The 22,353-nt window shown below is 46.9% G+C and overlaps 1 protein-coding gene across 5 annotated transcripts in view; it reads right to left on the bottom strand.

The window, feature by feature from the left end:
* Positions 1 to 22,353, bottom strand: part of LOC140394918 (mesoderm induction early response protein 2-like) — a 105,641-nt gene that overhangs the window by 11,666 nt on the left and 71,622 nt on the right. For all 5 annotated transcript variants that reach the window (XM_072482106.1, XM_072482108.1, XM_072482105.1 and 2 more), the window contains one exon: positions 16,023 to 16,150. In XM_072482106.1, coding sequence (XP_072338207.1) covers positions 16,023 to 16,150 — 128 coding nt within the window. The remainder of the gene's footprint in view (positions 1 to 16,022; positions 16,151 to 22,353) is intronic.

Raw genomic sequence — 22,353 nt, 5'->3', positions numbered from 1 at the left:
GCAAATTTACTCACCCATCCTTCTACCCCCTCCACCAGGTCATTTCTAAAAATGACAAACAGCAGTGGCCCCAAAACAGATCCTTGTGGTACACCACTAGTAACTGGACTCCAGTCTGAACATTTCCCATCAACCACCACCTTTGTCTTCTTCCAGCTAGCTAATTTCTGATCCAAACTGCTAAATCACCCTGAATCCCATGCCTCCGTATTTTCTGCAGTAGTCTACCGTGGGGAACCTTATTAAATGCTTTACTGAAATCCATATACACCACATCAACTGCTTTACCCTCATCCACCTGTTTGGTCACCTTCTCAAAGAACTCTAAGGTTTGTGAGGTACAACCTACCCTTCACACAACTGTGTTGACTATCTCTAATCAAATTATTCCTTTCTAGATGATTATACATCCTATCTCTTCTAAACCTTTCCAAGATTTTGCCCACAACAGAAGTAAGGCTCACTGGTCTATAGTTACCTGGGTTGTCTCTACTTCCCTTCTTGAACAAGGGGACAACATTTGCTATCCTCCAGTCTTCTGGCACTATTCCTGGAGACAAAGATGACTTAAAGATCAAAGCCAAAGGCTCAGCAATCTCCTCCCTAGCTTCCCAGAGAATCCTAGGATAAATCCCATCCGGCCCAGGGGACTTATCTTCACACTTTCCAGAATTGCTAACACCTCCTCCTTATGAACCTAAGCCCGTCTAGTCTAGTAGCCTGAATCTCCGTATTCTCCTCGACAACATTGTCTTTTTCCTGTGTGAATACTGACAAAAAATATTCATTTAGTCACTCTCCTATCTCCTCGGACTCCAAGCACAACTTCCCACTACTGTCCTTGACTGGCCCTACTCTTACCCTAGTCATTCTTTTATTCCTGATATATCTATAGAAAGCTTTAGGGTTTATCCTTGATCCTACCTGCCTAAGACTTCTCATGGCCCCTCCTGGCTCTTCTTAGCTCTCTCTTTAGGTCCTTCCTAGCTAACTTGTAACTCTTGAGCCCCTAACTGAACCTTCATGTCTCATCATTACATAAGCCTCCTTCTTCCTCTTGACAAGTGTTTTGACTGCTTTAGTAAACCACGGTTCCCTTGCTCGACCACTTACTCCCTGCCTGACTGGTACATACTTATCAAGGACACGCAGTAGCTGTTCCTTGAACAAGCTCCACATTTCCATTGTGCCCATCCCCTGCAGTTTTCCTCTCCATCCGATGCATCCTAAGTCTTGCCTCATCGCATCATAATTGCCTTTCCCCCAGATATAACTCTTGCCCTGCGGTATATACCTATCCCTTTCCATCACTAAAGTAAACGTAATCAAATTGTGGTCACGATCACCAAAGTGCTCACCTACCTCCAAATCGCACACCTGTCCTGGTTCATTACTCAGTACCAAATCCAATATGGCCTCGCCTCTTGTTGGCCTATCTACTACATACTGTGTCAGGAAACCCTCCTGCACACACTGGACAAAAACGGACCCATCTAAAGTACTCGAACTATAGCATTTCCAGTCAATATTTGGAAAGTTAAAGTCCCCCATAACAACTACCCTGTTGCTTTCGCTCCTATCCTGAATCATCTTTGCAATCCTTTCCTCTACATCTCTGGAACTTTTCGGAGGCCTATAGAAAACCCCCAATAGGGTGACCTCTCCTTTCCTGTTTCTAACCTCAGCCCATACTACCTCAGTAGACGGGTCCTCATCAAACGTTGTTTCTGCCACCATAATACAGGCCTTGACTAACAATGCCACCCCTCCCCCTCTTTTACCACCTTCCCTGAGCTTGCTGAAATATCTAAACCCCGGCACCTGCAACAACCATTCCTGTCCCTGCTCTATCCATGCCTCCGAAATGCCTAGAAATGCTCCCAGGGCAGCACGGTAGCATTGTGGATAGCACAATTGCTTCACAGCTCCAGGGTCCCAGGTTCGATTCCGGCTTGGGTCACTGTCTGTGCGGAGTCTGCACATCCTCCCCGTGTGTGCGTGGGTTTCCTCCGGGTGCTCCGGTTTCCTCCCACACAGTCCAAAGATGTGCAGGTTAGGTGGATTGGCCATGCTAAATTGCCCTTAGTGTTCAAAATTGCCCTTAGTGTTGGGTTGGGTTACTGGGTTATGGGGATAGGGTGGAGGTGTGGGCTTGGGTAGGGTGCTCTTTCCAAGAGCCAGTGCAGACTCGATGGGCCGAATGGCCTCCTTCTGCACTGTAAATTCTATGATAAAAATGGCCACAACACCGAAGTCCCAGGTACCAACCCTTCAGTTCCTCTCTCTCAGCAAACCCTGCAATCCCCAACATTTCTGGTATCTGATTTGTGTCCTCCTTTGTGAAGACAGAACCAAAGTATGCATTTAGTTGCTCTGCCATTTCTTTGTCCCTGATTATACATTCTCTGTTACTGACTGTAAGGGACCTACATTTGTCTTCACCAATCTTTTTTTTTTCTAGTACCTATAGATACTTTTAGTGAGTTTTTATGTTCCCTGCAAGCTTACACTCATACTCTTATTTTTCTCTTCTTAATCAATGCTTTGGTCCTTCTTTGCTGAATTCTAAACTGCCCCCATCCTCAAATCCTCAGACCTGTTGTTTTCCTTGGCCAATTATTATGCTTCTTCCTTGGATCAAATGCTATCTCTAATTTCCCTTGTAAGCCATGGATTGGCCACCTTTCCTGTTTTACTTTTGTGCCAGACAGGAATTGTTGCAGTTCTCCAATGCACCCCTTGAATATTTGCCATTGCTTATCGACTGTCATCCATTTAAATAATGTTCCCCAAATGATCAAAGCCAACTCACGCCTCATATCATCGTCGTTTCCTTCATTAAGATTCAGGACCCTAGTCTCAGAATCAACTACTTCACTCTCCATCTGTATATGAAAAATTCTGTCATATCATGGTCACTGATCGCCAAGGGCGTCTCGCACAACTAGATTGCCAATGATTCCTCTCTCATTACATAGTACCCAGTCAGGATGGCCTGCTCTTTAGTTGGTTCCTCAATGTATTGGTCCAGAAAGCCATCCCCTACACACTCCAGGAATTCCTCCTCTACAGTATTGTGGTTAATTTGATTTGCCCAATCTATATGCAGATCGTATCTAAATCACCCATAATTACAGGTGTTTTTATCGCATGTGACTCTAATTTCCGGTTTAATGCCATTCCCAACATCACCATTGCAGTTTGGGGGCTATATATGACACCCACTAACATTTTGTACCCCTTGGTCTTTCTCAGCTCTACTCAAACAGATTCCACATTGTCAGAATTAATATCCTTCCTCCCTATTGTATTCCTCTTTAATCAGCACTGCCAACTCCACCACCTTTTCCTTTATCTCTGTCCTTCCTAAATACGGAATACCACTGGTCATTTAGATCCCATCCTGGTCACCCTGCAGTCAAGTCTCCCTAATCCCAATTCTATCATATCCGTTTCTGTCTATTTGCATGATTAGTTATCCGCTTTATTGCGAATGCTACGCACGTTGTCTTTTTAACATGTCTTGCTCCCAATATTTTTCACTGTAGTCTTCTTTGAATATGGCCCTTGGTTTTTTTGCCTGTCACTTTTTTTATTCCTCTTTTATTTTATCCTTGGTTCCTCCTCCTCTGACTCCTTGCAGAGGTTCCCAAACTCTTGCCATTTTAGTTTAAACCCTCCCCAACCACTCTAGCAAATGCTCACCCTAGGACATCAGTCCCAGTCCTGTCCAGGTGTAGTCCGTCCAGTTTGTACTGGTCCCACCTCCCCAGAAACGGTCCGAATGCCCCAGGAATCTGAAACCCTCCCCTTGACACCATCTCTTCAGCCATGTATTCATCCGATATAACCTATTTCTACTCTGACTAGCATGTGGCACTGGTAGTAATCCAGAGATGACTAGCCTTGTGGTCTGACTTCTCAACGTTCTTCATGTATCCTGGGAGGACTGGGTTCCTTCCGATTCTTTTTTTGGGTAGTGTTTTTAGAGTTGTTGGGAATAAGGGGAGATGAGTGGTCGCACATGCCTGGATGTGGTCAGTTAATCCCTGCTCGATTGGAGAAGTGAGTCTGTATGCTATGCCCCTGCATTGTTAGAGCCCTTCTTCAGTTTGGGGGTAGATTTGATGGGGGAGTTATGCGCCCTCATCCAGTGGTCTTGAACAGTGGTTTCCTGAGTGTCCTGCTCATTGTGGTTGGGTCTTCTATGGAGGGATAGTGTTTTGTTTCTGTTGAAGCAGCACTGCCCTAGTATCCTTCCTTCAGTGGCATACAGTGCTGGTTTGTGTCTAGTTTGGGTTTATTCAGGCACTCCTTCCTGGAGGGTGGGGTTTCTCTTCGTCTGGGTGAGCAACGTACTGTTACAAGCCCTGTTTTGGTCCAGTGGGTTACGGGCGAGGGTATTCCCTTATCGTTCTGAGGGCGAGGGAATCGTCACCCCTCCCAAGACGCCCAATCTTTGGGTGCCATGGCAATTCTTCTCCTCTTCGGCGGTGAGGACTCCTCAGTCAAGACTGATGGGATTTTTCTAGTGTTGGTGGGGTTGGTGCATTGCTGGGTGTGGTTAGTGAGGTGCAGGGCCGACTGCGTGCTGGGTCTTGGCGTGTGCTGGGTGCCCTGGGGCTACTTTGTGTCAGAGTGTGCTGTACTAGGCCAGCTTCAATGCTGGGGTTCGTTCCCTTATGCTTGGGACATCCCTTCTCGAAATCACTTATTAATACATCCTGAGAGGCTGAGAGTTTTGATTTGCTTGAATATCCTTAATATTTTGGTGCACAGTGGCGCGAGATTGAGCTGAGCTGGGTCCTACACTGTGCTTGATATTCTTGATATCCCTTATGATTGGGACATTCCCTTGTTTGAAGAAAGTTTTTTCTGTTCCTCATCATTTGATGATGAGCGGGCGCAAGAGGAATATGGACCTATGGTTGTAGTTTGGTCCACTTTTACCCTGAGACCTTTTGCTCCTAGTAGCTCTCCCTTTTTTGCCACTGGGCGGCCAGGTGGTCGGCACTGCTGCATCACAGCATCAGGGTCTCAGGTTCAATTCCAACCTTGGGTGACTGTCTGTATGGAGTTTTTATGTTCTCCCCATGACTGCGTGGGTTTCCTCCAGGTGCTCCGGTTTCCTTCCCCCGTCCAAAGATGTGCAGGTTAGGTGGGTTGGCCATGCTAAACTGCCGCTTAGTGTCTGAAAAGGTTAGGTGGAATTACGGGGATGGGGCATGGGCCTGGGCGGGGTGCTCCTTTGGAAGGTCCGTGCAGACCTGATGGGCCGAAAGGTCTCCTTCTACACTGTAAGAATTCTATGATTCTAGTGTGTTGGGAGGTGCTGACTGCACTGATCTTAATCCAAATCTATAGCTGCTGGTTCTCTCTGTATAAATATGTGGAATGATAATCGTTCTCTACTGTGTGAGGTTGGGATTGTGTTGCGCTGGGTGGTGTATGTAAAACATCCTTTTAGAACTGGTGTTCCTGTGTAGTTTCCTCTTTTTGTTATGATGGGGTTTAAGAATCCGTGATTGGTTCCTGCAGAGGTACAGGCGGGTCTGGTGTCTGAGGGGCAGAGGTTACAGTGTGCCATTGGTGCCTCTGGTTTTGCTGAAGTTGAGGGAGGTGTGTGCTGGTCCATGCCCGAACATGTTTTAGCCTGACCTCTCGTAGTCATTGCGAGCTATCGCCGTGATGGAAAGGTGTACACTATTTTGCCATGTTTTCATGATCTGGTGGTGTGTGTAGAGGCACAAATTTGAGTCTAATGATTGCACTGAGCCAGCTTTATTGCTGTTTTCCTGTTCCCTTTTGTATCCAGGAATGTTGAGACTGTTTTGTGCTTGAGCTGAACCATTCCTGTGGTTTTGTTGCGTTGTTAAAATGAATAACTTCAACAAAATCTATATTTTTTGAAAAAGTGCACAAAATCTTTACTTGAAGATAAACAACTTGCGACTGGAGATTGCCTATTTCAATCTGTTAACAAATGAGCAGTCGCTTTTCTTCTTGGTTCTCCAATAAACAAATTTAGGTATAGTATTTCAAGATAAATTGCAAGAACGAAGGTTGATTCGAGCGGGTTTCTTGTCCAAAGACCATGTGCAAATGCTTAATTCTACACGATTGACCTTGGTCTTATTCCTAATTCCACGTTATAGCTGACAACACGAGTCATATTTAATCTATTCTGTGGCACCTCTATCCTACACTAGTGGTTGAAATAAAAAAGGTGTCAGTGATTGTGGAGGAATTGGCATTTGGCACATGTGTAAATTCATTGCTTTTATATCAACCAAGTTTTATAAAACTTCCAGTAGCTCCCGAGCAGCTGAGCTCCACATTGTAGGTTAATCGCTCTGCCTATGGTATTTAGTTAGGGGACATCCAAACAACGCAAGCTTTTTCCCGATTAGATCAATTTATTATTCCTGCTGTTTACAGTTAGTGCACAAGATCACAAAGTAAAATAATTTCATGGATCCCCTGGTGCTGTTTGAACATAGAACATTACAACGCAGTACAGGCCATTCGGCCCTTGATGTTGCGCCGACCTGTGAAACCACTCTAAAGCCCATCTACACTATTCCCTTATTGTCCATATGTCTATCCAATGACCATTTGAATGCCCTTAGTGTTGGCGAGTCCACTACTGTTGCAGGCAGGGCATTCCACACCCTTACTACTCTCTGAGTAAAGAACCTACCTCTGACATCTGTCCTATATCTATCTCTTCTCAATTTACAGCTATGTCCCCTCGTGCTAGACATCACCATCCGAGGAAAAAGGCTCTCACTGTCCATCCTATCCAATCCTCCGATCATCTTATATGCCTCAATTAAGTCACCTCATAACCTTCTTCTCTCTAACGAAAACAGCCTCAAGTCCCTCAGCCTTTCCTCATAAGATCTTCCCTCCATACCAGGCAACATTCTGGTAAATCTCCTCTGCACCCTTTCCAATGCTTCCACATCCTTCCTATAATGCGGCGACCAGAATTGCACGCAATACTCCAAATGCGGCCGCACCAGAGTTTTGTACAGCTGTAACATGACCTCATAGCTCCAAAACTCAATCCCTCTACCAATAAAAGCTAACACACCGTACGCCTTCTTAACAACCCTCTCAAACTGGGTGGCAACTTTTAGGGATCTATGTACATGGACACCGAGATCACTCTGCTCATCCACACTGCCAAGAATCTTACCATTAGCCCAGTACTCAGTCTTCCTGTTATTCCTTCCAAAATGAATCACCTCACACTTTTCTGCATTAAACTCCATTTGCCACCTCTGCAGCTTATCTATGTCCCTCTGTAACCTGTTTGGACAAAATAGAAATGAAAACTAAAGACTTCCACAGGAGACACGTTCGTACATATTGTACGAGCAGTGCAGCATTACTGAAGAATGAGTTTGAAAATAAATTCTCCTTTTGGGGATAATTTACATCCATCTAAAGAGATGGACAGGTCTCTGTCCAAAGTTGCAAACTCTGACTCGATCAATAATGTACGACTACGACAAATGTAGCTAAAGTCGCCATAGTCCCTGATGACCACAGGCTGTTTTCCTCTGGCGGTGTTTTAACCCGAGGATCACCACACCTCAGGCGAGGGGCAAAGTTGAGAAGGCGAGGCCTTCATGAATAACCTCGGTCAAGGGGCCGCTTTAGTTCAGTTGGCTAGAAAGCTGGTTCGTGATGCAGAGCAAGGCCAGCAGTGCGGGGTACAACAAACATTGTTCTGTTGAGCTACAAGAATCCCAATATTAGCATTGAGGAATTTTGGTGCCAAAAGATGACACTATCAGTCATAGATAGTCATAGAATTTACAGCGCAGAAGGAGGCCATTCGGCCCATCGAGTCTGCACCGGCTCTTGGAAAGAGCACCCCACCCAAGGTCAACACCTCCGCCCTATCCCCATAACCCAGCAACCCCACCCAACACTAAGGGCAATTTTGGACACCAAGGGCAATTTATCATGGCCAATCCACCTAACCCGCACATATTTGGACTGTGGGAGGAAACCGGAGCACCCGGAGGAAACCCACGCACACACGGGGAGGATGTGCAGACTCCGCACAGACAGTGACCCAAGCCGGAATCGAACCTGGGACCCTGGAGCTGTGAAGCAATTGTGCTATCCACAAGGCTACCGTCCTGCCCACGTGACTTATAATCCCAGAATTGTCCATGTTTTGAAAATAATGGAAGGTGCTGATGGCAGTTAGGGGATGTTGGGGGTATAGTTTAATGAGCTTGGTACCCCAAGGATTGGAGTTTGGAACCCTGTGTCCAATTTATATCAAATAATTGGACTCAGAATGTAATGCAAACTGGTGATATTTGCAACCTCATAGCAAACTAAAAGGGCCAGTGATAATGAAGAAGACAGCTCAGAAATTAAAGAATTAGCTGTACTGGACAATGGAGATGTAATGGGCGGGCACGCGGCCTGCTGTGCCAGGCCAGCCCTCTGCCGGAGGCCATTGCATTCCCCTGTCGTTTACCTGTGGCCCTGTGATTCCTTTCGATTCCGATAACTACCCAATGTGTTTGTTTACCCAGGGTGTTGTGTACTGTCCCCATTGTGGCAATGTGCCTCAACTGCACCTGAACCTTCTCCTCTTCAAAGGCAGCCCATTGTCCCATTAGAGTTCTGACTGCCAATCTTTTCATTCCAATTTGCCTGTGCCAGATCCGTTCCCAGCCCAATGAAACTGCCCCAACCCCTCGGTTAGGCCATCAAAAAACAAGAAGGACATTCAGGTCCTGACGGCAACGCAGAGAGGAGATGGAAGGCTGATCTCTCGTGACGAGAGTTACAAGATTAGACACATCTCGTCTTTACAGCCTGGAAAAAAGGCATTTGCAAACTAAACTGAAGAACCACATAAAACAGTGTAAAAAAGCAAAGGCGAAAAAGGAAATCTTGGGCCAGAGACTACAGATTGAAATTAATAAATGGCAAATCTAAGTATTAAAAAGTTTGTCACTTGGAATGAACTCAATAGGCCACTGTCGGTGAAAATCCTGGAATTAGTTAAAAAAACAATTAGATGCTGAAATGGAGCAATTTTAGGTCCTTTGTAAATGGATAAAGCTAAGATGAGCCAAATTGTCTTGCTTATCTGCAAATCACTTATAATGAGTTAAGTTTGGGTAAACAAAGCTCTTTGTAATTAAGTGAAACAGTTAGTAAATATTACCACTAATTATGCTCTATCCTGGAAAGGGTTTCAATTTTACTTTAAGTAGTTCTGTATTTGATGCCGATATCACTTGAAACAGTGAAGGATTACTGTTACAGTGTCATTTTGTAAGTGCTTTACTGGCATCTGTTGAGGGTTCTGAGCATGTGCAGGCTTTTCAGTCAACAGGATAGTGACCTGTAAGCAAGATATGTTTTACTGGAGAGCCTGTTTTCATTGTTATTGGTGTTACTACCATTCTGGTGAGTTACTGTTATTGTCAAACTTTTGTTATTTATTTATATAAGAGGTCCCTCCTTTTAAACATGCATTCGGCTATTTTTATTGGGGTTGCAAATTACCATGTCTTTTGGGTGACGAGGATTTTTGGCGGCATGGTAGCACATTTGCATCACAGCGCCAGGGACCTGGGTTTGATTCCCGGCTTGAGTCACTGGCTGTGTGGAGTCTGCACGTTCTCCCAGTATCTGCGTGGGTTTCCTCCGGGTGCTCCGGTTTCCTCCAAGTCCCAAAAGACGGCTTGTTAGGTGAATTGGACATTCTGAATTCTCCCTCTGTACCCGAACAGGCGCCGGAGTGTGGCGACTGGGGGATTTTCACAGTAACTTCATTGCAGCGTTAATGTAAGCCTACTTGTGACACTAATAAAGATTATTATTATTAAAATTGCAGAGGAAAACAGTTGTACGATGTTCAGTGTGGCGACAACACAAGGTTATATTCAGTGAATAGCTAGTTTCGATCGTGGGTTTATTTGACAGAATGTCAAGTTAGTAGCACCATGGCTATGTTTGGGATGATCGGTGAGTTCGATGAGAGAAGCGAGGACTGGGCTGAGAGGTTGCAGCATTTCATTTTAGCAAATGGCGTAGAAGATGCGGCAAAGCATTGCTCGATTGTCCTGTGTGTGTGACAAGTTGATGAAGAATCTGGCCACGCCACAGGAGCCAGGGAAGATTTCTTTTGCAGATTTCATTGCTGTGGTCCAGAATCACCATAACCTAAAGCCCTCAAGTGATTGATAAAAGATTTAAATTTCATAGCCATTTTCGAAAAGTAGGTCAATCGGTAGCTAACTTTGTGACAGAATTACGCCAGCTTTCAGAACAGTGATTTTGAAGCAGTTTTCTGTGGCATTAACGAGGACAGCATTCAACATTGGTTGTTGGGTGAAACCATACTGACTTTTAAGGCGGCTCTCGAAATTTAGCTGGGCATGGAAATGGCTGCCAGTAATGCTAAAGATATGGGGCGGGATTCTCCGACCCCCCGACGGGTCGGAGAATCGGCGGGGGGGGGGGGGGGGGGGGCGGCGAATCCCGCCCCCGCCGGCTGCCGAATTCTCCGGCGCCGGAGATTTGGCGGGGACGGGAATTGCGCTGCGCCGATCAGCAGGCTCCCCCGGCGATTCTCCGGTCCGCGATGGGCCGAAGTCCCACCTGTTCTATGCTGGTCCCGCTGGCGTAAATTGGAGTTGGTCCCTTACCGGCGGGACCTGGCGGCGCGGGCGGGCTCCGGGGTCCTCAGGGGGGCGCGGGGCGATCTGGCCCCGGGTGAGGGGGGGGTGCCCCCACGGTGGCCTGGCCGCGATCAGGGCCCACTGATCCGTGGGCGGGCCTGTGCCGGGGGGGAGGGCCACACTATTCCTACGCGCCGGCTGTGTAAGCCTCCGCGATGGCCGGCGCGAAGGTGAACCCCCCCCCCGCGCATGCGTGGGGATGACGTCAGCAGCTGCGCCGCCGCCGGCCTAGCCCCTGAAGGTTCCGCACCTTTGGGGCGGCCCGACGCAGGAATGGTTCCCACCACTCCACTGCACCGTTTCTGCTCGCCCCGCCGATTCCCGGAGAATCCCACCCATGGAGACGGTTCATGTCGGTGCCCAAGCAGGGTCTCCATCAAATGAAGAAAGAGGTTGCAAGCAAAAAGGTGAAAGCAGTGGAGTGTTTTAGGTGTGGTGGGCCACATGATGAAATTATTGCAAATTTATGGATGCTGTCTATCACTGGTGCAACAAGAAGGGGCATTTCGCAAAGAAATGCAGGGGTGCGAGGATCAAGACGAAGGCCGAGCGAGAACATCTTAATTTGAAGAAGTTTCTTTTTTTAAATATAATTTAAAGTGCTCAATTCTTTTTTTTTCAATGAAGGGGCAATTTAGCCTGTCCAATCCATTTACCCTGCACATCTTTGGGCTGTGGGGCGAGACTCACGCAATCACGGGGAGAATGTGCAGACTCCACACGGACAGTGAGGTGGGGTTACTGGGATAGGGTGGAGGTGTGGGCTTGGGTAGGGTGCTCTTTCCAAGGGACAGTGCAGACTCAATGGGCTGAATGGTCTCCTTCTGCACTGTAAATTCTATGATCCCAGAGGCGGGATCTCCCGGCATCTACCGGCCTTTCATCTACCGCAGCGCTGCTGGTAGATCATCCCCATACCTTTGCTAAGAGTGTTGGAAGTCCATATTACCTATAATAGTGACGATGTAAGGGCATGCCTCCTTGTGGTCAACGGGAAGGGGCTGGGTTTTCTAAGGCATGACTGGCTCAGCAAAATTCCATTGAAATGGGGTGGCATCAAGCACCCGAGGGTGACCTAGAATGTTGTCAAGAAGTAGCCAGATGTGTTCAAAGATTAACTGGGAACATTGCGTGGTACGACAATGAAGTTGTAAGTTGGTCCTCAGGCTATCCTCGCTTTTTCAAGCCCAGGACAGTGCCCTATGCCATGAGGAGAGTGGAGGAGGAGTTGGAACGGCTGAAAAGGCTTGGAATCAATGAGCCTATTTAGTTTTATCTATGGGCAGCTCTCTTGTCCCGGTCCCTGGCAGCAGTGCTAACCACTGTGCAGCACCTACAGTTCCTGTGACAATTGAGAAGCTACATCAAACTTTTGCAACTCATGGTCTGTCAGATTCGCTTTTTTCGGATAATGGTACTATGTTTACAAGTGAATTGTTCCAAGGAATTTACGCAAAAGAATGGTGTACACCTGGTGCGTACTGCGCCGTTTCATCCGACTTCGAATAGTTTGGCGGAGAAAGCGGCTCAAACTCTGAAGGAGGGATTAAAGAGAATGGTGGGTGATATTTTTGAGTGCAAAGCTCTCAAGATTTTTATTCCAGTATTGTATAACGCCACAGTCCACAACCGGGCTCTCTCCACCGGAACTGTTGTCAGGTAGAAGGCCAAAGTCTTACCTGAATCCACTGACATTGAAAACAGCGCGAGTGGAGAGTGAGCCGGGACAGTGAAAACAGCGTGAGTGGAGAGTGAGCCAGGACATTGAAAACAGCGCGGGTGGAGAGTGAGCCGGGACATTGAAAACAGCGCGAGTGGAGAGTGAGCCGGGACAGTGAAAACAGCGCGAGTGGAGAGTGAGCCGGGACAGTGAAAACAGCGTGAGTGGAGAGTGAGCCGGGACAGTGAAAACAGCACGAGTGGAGAGTGAGCCTGGTATTGGGGAATGAGCCCGGCCAGGTGGTAGATGTTTCAGTAGGGGAGCATTTCGGGAACAGTGACCACAATTCAGTAAGTTTTAAAGTGCTGGTGGACAAGGATAAGAGTGATCCTAGGATGAATGTGCTAAATTGGGGGAAGGCTAATTATAACAATATTAGGCGGGAACTGAAGAACATAGATTGGGGGCGGATGTTTGAGGGCAAATCAACATCTGACATGTGGGAGGCTTTCAAGTGTCAGTTGAAAGGAATTCAGGACCGGCATGTTCCTGTGAGGAAGAAGGATAAATACAGCAATTTTCGGGAACCTTGGATAACGAGAGATATTGTAGGCCTCGTCAAAAAGAAAAAGGAGGCATTTGTCAGGGCTAAAAGGCTGGGAACAGACGAAGCCTGTGTGGAATATAAGGAAAGTAGGAAGGAACTTAAGCAAGGAGTCAGGAGGGCTAGAAGGGGTCACGAAAAGTCATTGGCAAATAGGGTTAAGGAAAATCCCAAGGCTTTTTACACGTACATAAAAAGCCAGGGAAAGGGTTGGCCCACTGAAGGTGTTTCTGGAACGGAGCAGGGACAGAGGAGGGCTAGCGTTGCCTAATCTGTGTGGGTACTCCTGGGCTGCCAAAGTGGCGATGTTACGCAAGTGGGTAATGGAGGGGGAGGGGGCGGCGTGGAAGAGGCTGGAGATGGCACCCTGTGTGGGCACGAGCCTGAGAGCGCTGGTGACGGCACCGCTGCCGCCGACAAATACACCATGTGTCCAGTGGTGGCGGTGACCCTCAAAATTTGGGGGCAGTGGAGACGCCACAGGGGGGAGGCAGAGGCTTCGGTGTGGTCCTCGATCCGAGAGAACCATCGGTTTGTCCCGGGGAGAATGGATGGGGGGTTCCTGAGCTGGCACAGGGCAGGTATTAGAAGGATGGTGGACCCGTTTATAGATGGGATGTTTACGAGCCTTGGGGCGTTGGAGGAAAAATTTGGGCTCCCCCCTGGAAATGCCTTCAGTTACATGCAGTTAAGGGCGTTTGTAAGACGGCAGGTGAGGGAATTTCCGCTGCTGCCAGCACGTAGGATCCAGGATAGGGTGCTCTCGGGGGGGTGGGTTGGAGAAGGCAAGATCTCGGCGATCTACCAGGAGATGCAGGAGGAGGAGGCCTCGGTGGAGGAGCTGAAAGGAAAATGGGAGGAGGAGCTGGGGGAAGAGATAGACGAGGGTATGTGGGCGGACGCCCTGGGTAGGGTAAATTCTTCCTCCTCTTGCTCCAGGATTAGCCTGGTACAATTTAAGGTTTTGCACAGGGCGCACATGACTGGGGCAAGGCTGAGTCGTTTTTTTGGAGTAGAGGACTGGTGTGCGAGGTGTTCAGGGAGCCCAGCAAATCACGCCCACATGTTCCGGGCGTGCCCAGCGCTGGATGGGTTCTGGCGGGGCGTTGAGAGGACGGTGTCTAAGGTGGTAAACACACGGGTTAAGCAGAGTTGGGGGCTCGCACTATTTGGGGTATCAGATGAGCCGGGAGTGCAGGAGGCGAAAGAGGCCGGTATTCTGGCCTTTGCGTCCCCGGTAGCCCGGCGGAGGATTCTGCTACAGTGGAAGGATGCGAGGCCCCCAAGCGTGGAAGCCTAGATCAGCGACATGGCAAGGTTCATTAAATTGGAGAGGGTAAAATTTGCCTGAAGAGGATCTGTGCAAGGGTTCTTCAGGCGGTGGCAACCGTTCCTAGACTTTCTCGCGGAGCGTTAGGAGGTGGTCAGTAGCAGCAGCCCGAGGGGGGGGGGGGGGGGGGGGGGGTACTTTGTGTTTACTATCGTTTAATGGGGGGCTTGTATATTGGGGAAATACGTGACAGAGCTATAAGATGTTTATTTATGTGTTCTTTGTTTTTTTCTTATTTCTGTAAGGGGGGGGTTTATTGAAAACATGTAAAAATGTGAATAAAAATACTTTTAAACAAACACGGAAGAGTTGTTCGCAGACACCAAGACCATGATTCTCTGAAATCCTGGACAAGTGTTGACGCCGCCGTCAGTGGGCCTCCAGGCCCAGGCATTCATCCCTTCCCAGGGGCTAGTATGGCGCCGGAGTGTTGTCCGCTGCTCCAGTGCTGAAATCAGGTGCCGGCGCGAGTCCATGCATGAGCGTGGGTTGCCGTCTCTGCACCTGCCCCCGGGCAATATGGTGGAGCCCGGCGCGGAGGAACATAGCCGCCCCCCCCCCCCCGCCGATCAGTAGGCCCCGATCGCGGGCCTGGCCACCGTGGAGGCCTCCGCCCCTGGAGTCGGATACCCCCGCCCCCCACCAGGACGGCCCCCGCAGCCAGAACTCAGAGTTTCCGCCGGATGGGACATACGTAACCCATGCCGGCGGGACTCGGTGAGCACTCGGCCCCTCGAGCGCGGAGAATCGCCCGGCTGCTTTCCACAGCCCCCGACCGGCGTGGCGGTGGCCGCGCGGGCGGGACTGGCGCCGATTCTCCGGTCAGCGGAGAATCGGCGGCCCGGCATCGGAGAATCCCGGATCGGAGAATTCTAGCCCATATTCGATTACGTTCCGGCTCAGAGTCAGGAAACGTTTCAGAGTCCGCAACTGTCGCAGAAGGTAATGCTGCTGTGGGCGTTGACCAGGAAGTAGTTCCGAGTGTTTCCATGTTTGCCAGTCGAGTCTGCTGGGGCAGTGGAAGAGCAACGTTCATATTCAGAATTTTAATCTACCTCTTCACCTACCATTCCAGGTCAACCATTGCAAGATTCATCACTGGTATTGTACACAATTGCAAAACTCTCCTGACAGATTTTCGTATAGTTAAGACATTACTTTAATCATATTTCTATCCTGATAGGGGATTGAAATTTAAGGTTGGGGGAGAAGTGTTACAGAGTGTCAATTTGAGTACAGAGTGTTCGTAAAAGCCTTTCTCCTATGTAATTGTTTTTCTAGCGCCTGTGAGGGTTCGGTGCACGCCCAAGCTTTTCAGCTTGCAAGATGGTGACCTGTAAGCAGGACCTGTTTTACTGGAGATCCTGTTTTCATTATTATTACTGTTACTATTGCTCTGCTGAGTTACTGTTATTGTTAAAACTTTGAAAAAAAATTATTTATACAAAAAAGTTACTTCTTTTAAATAACGCATTCCTCATCCGACGTTGGGGTTTCAAGTTACCACAATTACTAACATCTACTGTGCATAAGGCAAACTTGCACACCAGAAATAGCCCCAATTAATTTTCTATGTGAACAAACAGGAACAAGAATGAGTTCAAAAAAATCTTCCTGACTTTATGTCAAATAATAGGCACATTTGATTTTACTATAAAATTAATGACAACCCACAAGTTAAATATTCAGAATAATACTTACAGGACACCTGCGTGAAGGCTGTACTTCTTCTTTCCAAATTTGGTTTGCTGAGCAAAATAGTCATAACGTTCGGATTTCTTCCACATGTAATAATATGCAACACACTCGCCAACAGAACGTGTTCTTACCTAGACACATAACATGGATTCAAGAATGCTGCATTGTCCTGGAGCAAATCTTAATGATCAACACCACCATCCAATTTCAATTTACCGATGGGATTTTATTTTAAAACAACAATTTTTTTTTTAAATGTACAAATTTTGTGATCAGTAATATTTGGACCAGACTGTGCTATTGGGTCGATAATGTCCGTTAACCTCTGCCCTCAAACACTTTTCCAAATCCCTTACAACGGAGTCAGTTTCTAGCACCCTTTCAGGCGGTGAATTTCAGATCACAACTACTTGTGCCATCCTAAAATGTTCCAGGTCTCCTCTGGTTCTTTTGCTCATCACCTTATGTCCTCTGATTATGACAAAAATTCTCTCTATCTGCCCGGCTGCACGCCCGTTTCCCCCATGCAACAGTCCAGAACATGCAGAGGGCAAATAGGCCACGCACAAGAAGCTTCCCCTTTAAGATGTGCCAATGGGCAGCCACACAGCATTTGCAAAGGACCGTGACAGCAGAGGGAAATTAGATGGAACATGCTTACTGACCCTTCAGTCTCTGGAAAGAGTTTCTCCTTTACTTTGTATGTCTTCAGGGAGGAAGATACAAAAAATATCCCAGGAATATCAGAGACTGAAGACTCGTTAAAATGAGGAGCTATAAAAATTGCTACAGATTCTGGAATGGTTCTTGCAGATCGGAAGGTAGAAAATGTAACCCCGCTATTTAAAAAAGGCCGGAGGGAGATTGGGAAGTATTGATGTCCAAAGGGGCCTGGGTGTCCTCGTGCATAAATCACTGACTGCTAACATGCAGGCGCAACAAGCAATTTGGAAGGAAAATGCTGCTTTGTGCTTTACTGCAAGATAATTGGAGACATGGATAGAGCAGGGACAGGAATGGTTGTTGCAGGTGCCAGGGTTTAGATATTTCAGTAAGCTCTGGGAAGGTGGTAAAAGAGGGGGAGGGGTGGCATTGTGAGTCAAGGACAGTATTATGGTGGCAGATAGGATGTTTGATGAGGACTCGTCTACTGAGGTAGTTTGGGCTGAGGTTAGAAACAGGAAAGGAGAGGTCACCCTGTTAGGGGTTTTCTATAGGACTACGAAAAGTTCCAGAGATGTACAGGAAAGGATTGCAAAGATAATTCTGGATAGGAGCGAAAGCAACAGGGTAGTTGTTATGGGGGACTTTAACTTTCCAAATATTGACTGGAAACGCTATAGTTCGAGTACTTTAGATGAGTTCGTTTTTGTCCAATGTGTGCAGGAGGGTTTCCTGACACAGTATGTAGCTAGGCCAACGAGAGGCGAGGCCACATTGGATTTGGTACTGGGTAATGAACCAGGACAGGTGTTCGATTTGGAGGTAGGTGAGCACTTTGGTGATAGTGACCACAATTCGATTAAGTTTACTTTAGTGACGGAAAGGGATAGGTATATACCGTAGGGCAAGAGTTATATCTGGGGGAAAGGCAATTATGATGCGGTGAGGCAAGACTTAGGATGCATCAGATGGAGAGGAAAACTGCAGGGGATGGGCACAATGGAAATGTGGAGCTTGTTCAAGGAACAGCTACTGCGTGTCCTTGATAAGTATGTACCTGTCAGGCAGGGAGGAAGTGGTCGAACAAGGGAACCGTGGTTAACTAAAGCAGTCGAAACACTTGTCAAGAGGAAGAAGGAGGTTTATGTAAAGATGAGACATGAAGGTTCAGTTAGGGCACTCGAGAGTTACAAGTTAGCTAGGAAGGACCTAAAGAGAGAGCTAAGAAGAGCCAGGAGGGGACATGAGAAGTCTTTGGCAGGTAGGATTAAGAATAACCCTAAAGCTTTCTATAGATATATCAGGAATAAAAGAATGACTAGGGTAAGAGTAGGGCCAGTCAAGGACAGTAGTGGGAAGTTGTGCGTGGAGTCCAAGGAGATAGGAGAGGTGCTGAATGAATATTTTTCGTCAGTATTCACACAGGAAAAAGACAATGTTGTCGAGGAGAATACGGAGATTCAGGCTACTAGACTAGACGGGCTTAGGTTCATAAGGAGGAGGTGTTAGCAATTCTGGAAAGTGTGAAGATAAGTCCCCTGGGCCGGATGGGATTTATCCTAGGATTCTCTGGGAAGCTAGGGAGGAGATTGCTGAGCCTTTGGCTTTGATCTTTAAGTCATCTTTGTCTCCAGGAATAGTGCCAGAAGACTGGAGGATAGCAAATGTTGTCCCCTTGTTCAAGAAGGGGAGTAGAGTCAACCCCGGTAACTATAGACCAGTGAGCCTTACTTCTGTGGTGTGCAAAGTCTTGGAAGGGTTATAAGAGATAGGACGTATAATCATCTGGAAAGGAATAATTTGATTAGAGATAGTCAACACGGTTTTGTGAAGGGTAGGTCGTGCCTCACAAACCTTACTGAGTTCTTTAGAAGGTGACCAAACAGGTGGATGAGGGTAAAGCAGTTGATGTGGTGTATATGGATTTCCCACGGTAGGCTACTGCAGAAAATACGGAGGCATGGGATTCAGGGTGATTTAGCAGTTTGGATCAGAAATTGGCTAGCTGGAAGAAGACAAATATGGTGGTTGATGGGAGCTGTTCAGACTGGAGTCCAGTTACTAGTGGTGTACCACAAGGAACTGTTTTGGGGCCACTGCTGTTTGTCATTTTTATAAATGACCTGGAGGAGGGCGTAGAAGGTTGGGTGAGTAAATTTGCAGATGGCACTCAAGTCGGTGGAGTCGTGGACAGCGCGGAAGGATGTTACAAGTTACAGAGAGACATAGCTAAGCTGCAGCGCTGGGCTGAGAGGTGACAAATGGAGTTTAATGCAGAAAAGTGTGAGGTGATTCATTTTGGAAGGAATAACAGGAAGACAGAGTACTGGGTTAATGGTTAGATTTTTGGTAGTGTGGATGAGCAGAAAGATCTCGGTGTCCATGTACATAGATCCCTGAAAGTTGCCACCCAGGTTGAGAGGGTTGTTAAGAAGGCGTACGGTGTGTTAGCTTTTATTGGTAGAGGGATTGAGTTTCGGAGCCATGAGGTCATGTTGCAGCTGTACAAAACTCTGGTGCGGCCGCATTTGGAGTATTGCGTGCAATTCTGGTCGCCGCATTATAGGAATGATGTGGAAGCATTGGAAAGGGTGCAGAGGAGATTTACCAGAATGGTGCCTGGTATGGAGGGAAGATCTTATGAGGGAAGGCTGAGGGACTTGAGGCTGTTTTCGTTAAGAGAGAAGATTAAGAGGTGACTTAATTGAGGCATACAAGATGATCAGAGGATTGGATAGGGTGGACAGTGAGAGCCTTTTTCCTCAGATGGTGATGTCTAGCACGAGGGGACATCGGTTTAAATTGAGGGGAGATAGATATAGGACAGATGTCAGAGATAGGTTCTTTACTCAGAAGAGTAGTAAGGGCGTGGAATGCCCTGCCTGCAACAGTAGTGGACTCGCCAACACTAAGGGCATTCAAATGGTCATTGGATAGACATATGGACGATAAGGGAATAGTGTAGCTGGGCTTTAAGAGTGGTTTCACAGGTCGGCGCAACATCGAGGGCCGAAGGGCCTGTACTGTGCTGTAATGTTCTATGTTCTAATTTGAGAACAGGAGTAATTAAGTCTTGCTGCAATTGTATTGAGCCTTGGTGAGACCTTACCTGGAGTAGTGCATCAGTTTTGGTCTCCTTACTAAAGAATCAATATACTTGCCATAGAGTGAGTGTGACAAAGGTCACCAGACTATCCCAGGGATGGCGGGATTGTTTAACGAGGGGAGATTGAGGAGACTGGACCTGGATTCCCCAGTTTGAGAAGAAAGATGATCTCATTGGAACAGGCAAATTTTGAAACAGGGCTTGACAGGGTCACTGCAGGAAGGGAGTTCCCCCTGATTGTGGTGGTCTTGAACCAGAGGACACAGACTAATTATAAGAAGTAGGCCATTTATGACTGAGACGAGGAGGAACTTCTTTACTTTGAGAGTGGTGAATCTTTGGAATTCTCTACCCCAGAGGTCTGTGGAGGCTCAGCTTTTAACATGTTCAAGGCAGAGATTAATAGATTTCTTAATTTTAAAGATAAGGCAGAAAGAGATAAGGCGGTAAAATGGCGCTGCGGTAGATGAGCCATGATTTAGTTGAAGGACAGAGCTCGAGAGGCTGAATACTCTACTCCTATTTCCCATGTTATCTCGCAAAGCCATTTGTGATTTTGAACACTACGTCAAATCTCCTCTTATTCTGTTGTAATTCTGGTAAATGTCTCCTGCACCTTCTTTAAGCCTGATATCTTTTCAGAAGTGTGCTACCCAGAATTGAACATGATACAGCAGATGAGGCCTAACCAGCGTTTTATAAAAGTTTAGCACAACTACTTTGCTTTTGTACTCTTTGCCTATTTGTTAATAAATTCAATGTGCATTTCTAACAGTCTTCTCAACTTGCATGGAACCTTCAGAGATTTTTGTCCATGTGTGCCTGCACCCATTTTAAAATTGGTTGGATTCTTTAGTTTTTAAAAGATTTCCCAGTTCTTCCCCCCCCCCCAATTAAGGAGCAATTTTAGCGAGGTGAATTTACCTACCGTGCACATCTTTGGATTGTGGGGGTGAAACCCACGCAGGGGAGAATGGGATTATTTAGTTAACATTTCCTCTCTTAATTCTTCCTGCTAAAATTTATCGCTTGATGCTAATCTAATCTGGCGTGTGTTTGCCTATTTCACCAGTCTACCCATGTCCTCCTGAAGTCTGAGACTATCCTCTTCACTGTTCATTACTATGTCTTCTGAAAACCTGTATTTGTATACCAAGATCAAATAATTAAAAATTATCAAATAGGCAATGGTCTCAATACCAATCCCTTGGCAACATCGCTCTCAACTTCCCCTACAGTGTGAAAAACTGCTCACCACTACTCTTCGCTCCGTCCATTAACCAACTTCACATCCATATTCCCACTGCCCCTTTAATCCCTTTTCTACTTTGAGGACTGCCAGCATTTGAAGTAACCCCCCCCCCCACCTTTTCAATTTTTATTCAATCCAAAATTGCTAACACTCCCCTCCTTTACAGCTACATGGTAGCACAAGTGGATAGCACTGTGGCTTCAAAGCGCCAGGGTCCCAGGTTAGATTCCCCACTGGGTCACTGTCTGTGTGGAGTCTGCACGTTCTCCCCATGTCTGCGTGGGTTTCCTCCAGGTGCTCCGGTTTCCTCCTACAGTCCAAAGACTTGCACGTTAGGTGGATTGGTCATGATTAATTGCCCTTGTGACCAAAAAGGTTAGGAGGGGTTATTGGGTTACGGGGATAGGGTGGAAGTGAGGGCTTAAGTGGCCGGTGCGGACTCAATGGGCCGAATGGCCTCCTTTTGCACTGTATGTTCTATGTACATTGGCAGCAGCCTCTTTGCTAGTGAAGACAGATGCAAAGTACTCATTCAGTACCTCAGCAATGCTGTTGTCTCCACAAGACTGCTGCTTAATCTGCCCCATCCTTCTCCTTCTTTTATGCAAAGTTAATTTTTCGTTTCGAACCAGTCACTTATTTGCAGGCTCGGTTATCCATTTTCTTCAGTCCATCTAGATGCATGTCTCTGCTGCAGAGAGGTTGTGCCATTTGCATCTTGCCAAGCCACTTTACATTATTCAATATTTACATTTTATATTAGTCAAATGGAGATATATTACAGGACGTTATGGTACGGAAGAATCAGGAATCATTGCAGATGAAACAAAAAAACGTTGGTATGCAGGTACAGTAAGTAATTAGGAAAGGAAATGGAATGTGAGCCTTCATTGCAAAAGGGGTGGAGTATAAAAGTAGGGAAGTCTTGTTTCAACTGTACACGGTATTGCTGAGACGACACCTAGAGAACTACACGCAGTTTTGATCTCCTTATTTAAGCAGGGATATGTTTGCATTGGAGGCAGCTCAGAGGAGATTCACGAGATTGATTCCTGGGATGAAGGAGTCGTCATGAGGAAAAGTTCAGCCTATAATTAATGGAGTCCAGAAAACTTAGATATGTTTCAGAGGGGGCTTGAAGAAGGTAGATGCTGAGAAGGTGTTTCCTCTTGTGGGGGAATCTATAACTAGGGGGCATTGCTTAATGAAGGAGTCGCCTATTTTAAGGTGGGGAAAAGGAGGGATTTCTTCTCTCAAAGACTCAGGAATCTTTGGTATTTTCCATCCTAGAGAGTTGTGAAAGCGGAGTCATT

Source organism: Scyliorhinus torazame, chromosome 18 (genome assembly GCF_047496885.1).
Source record: "Scyliorhinus torazame isolate Kashiwa2021f chromosome 18, sScyTor2.1, whole genome shotgun sequence".
NCBI lineage: Eukaryota > Metazoa > Chordata > Chondrichthyes > Carcharhiniformes > Scyliorhinidae > Scyliorhinus > Scyliorhinus torazame.
This window is presented reverse-complemented; position numbering and strand designations above follow the sequence as displayed.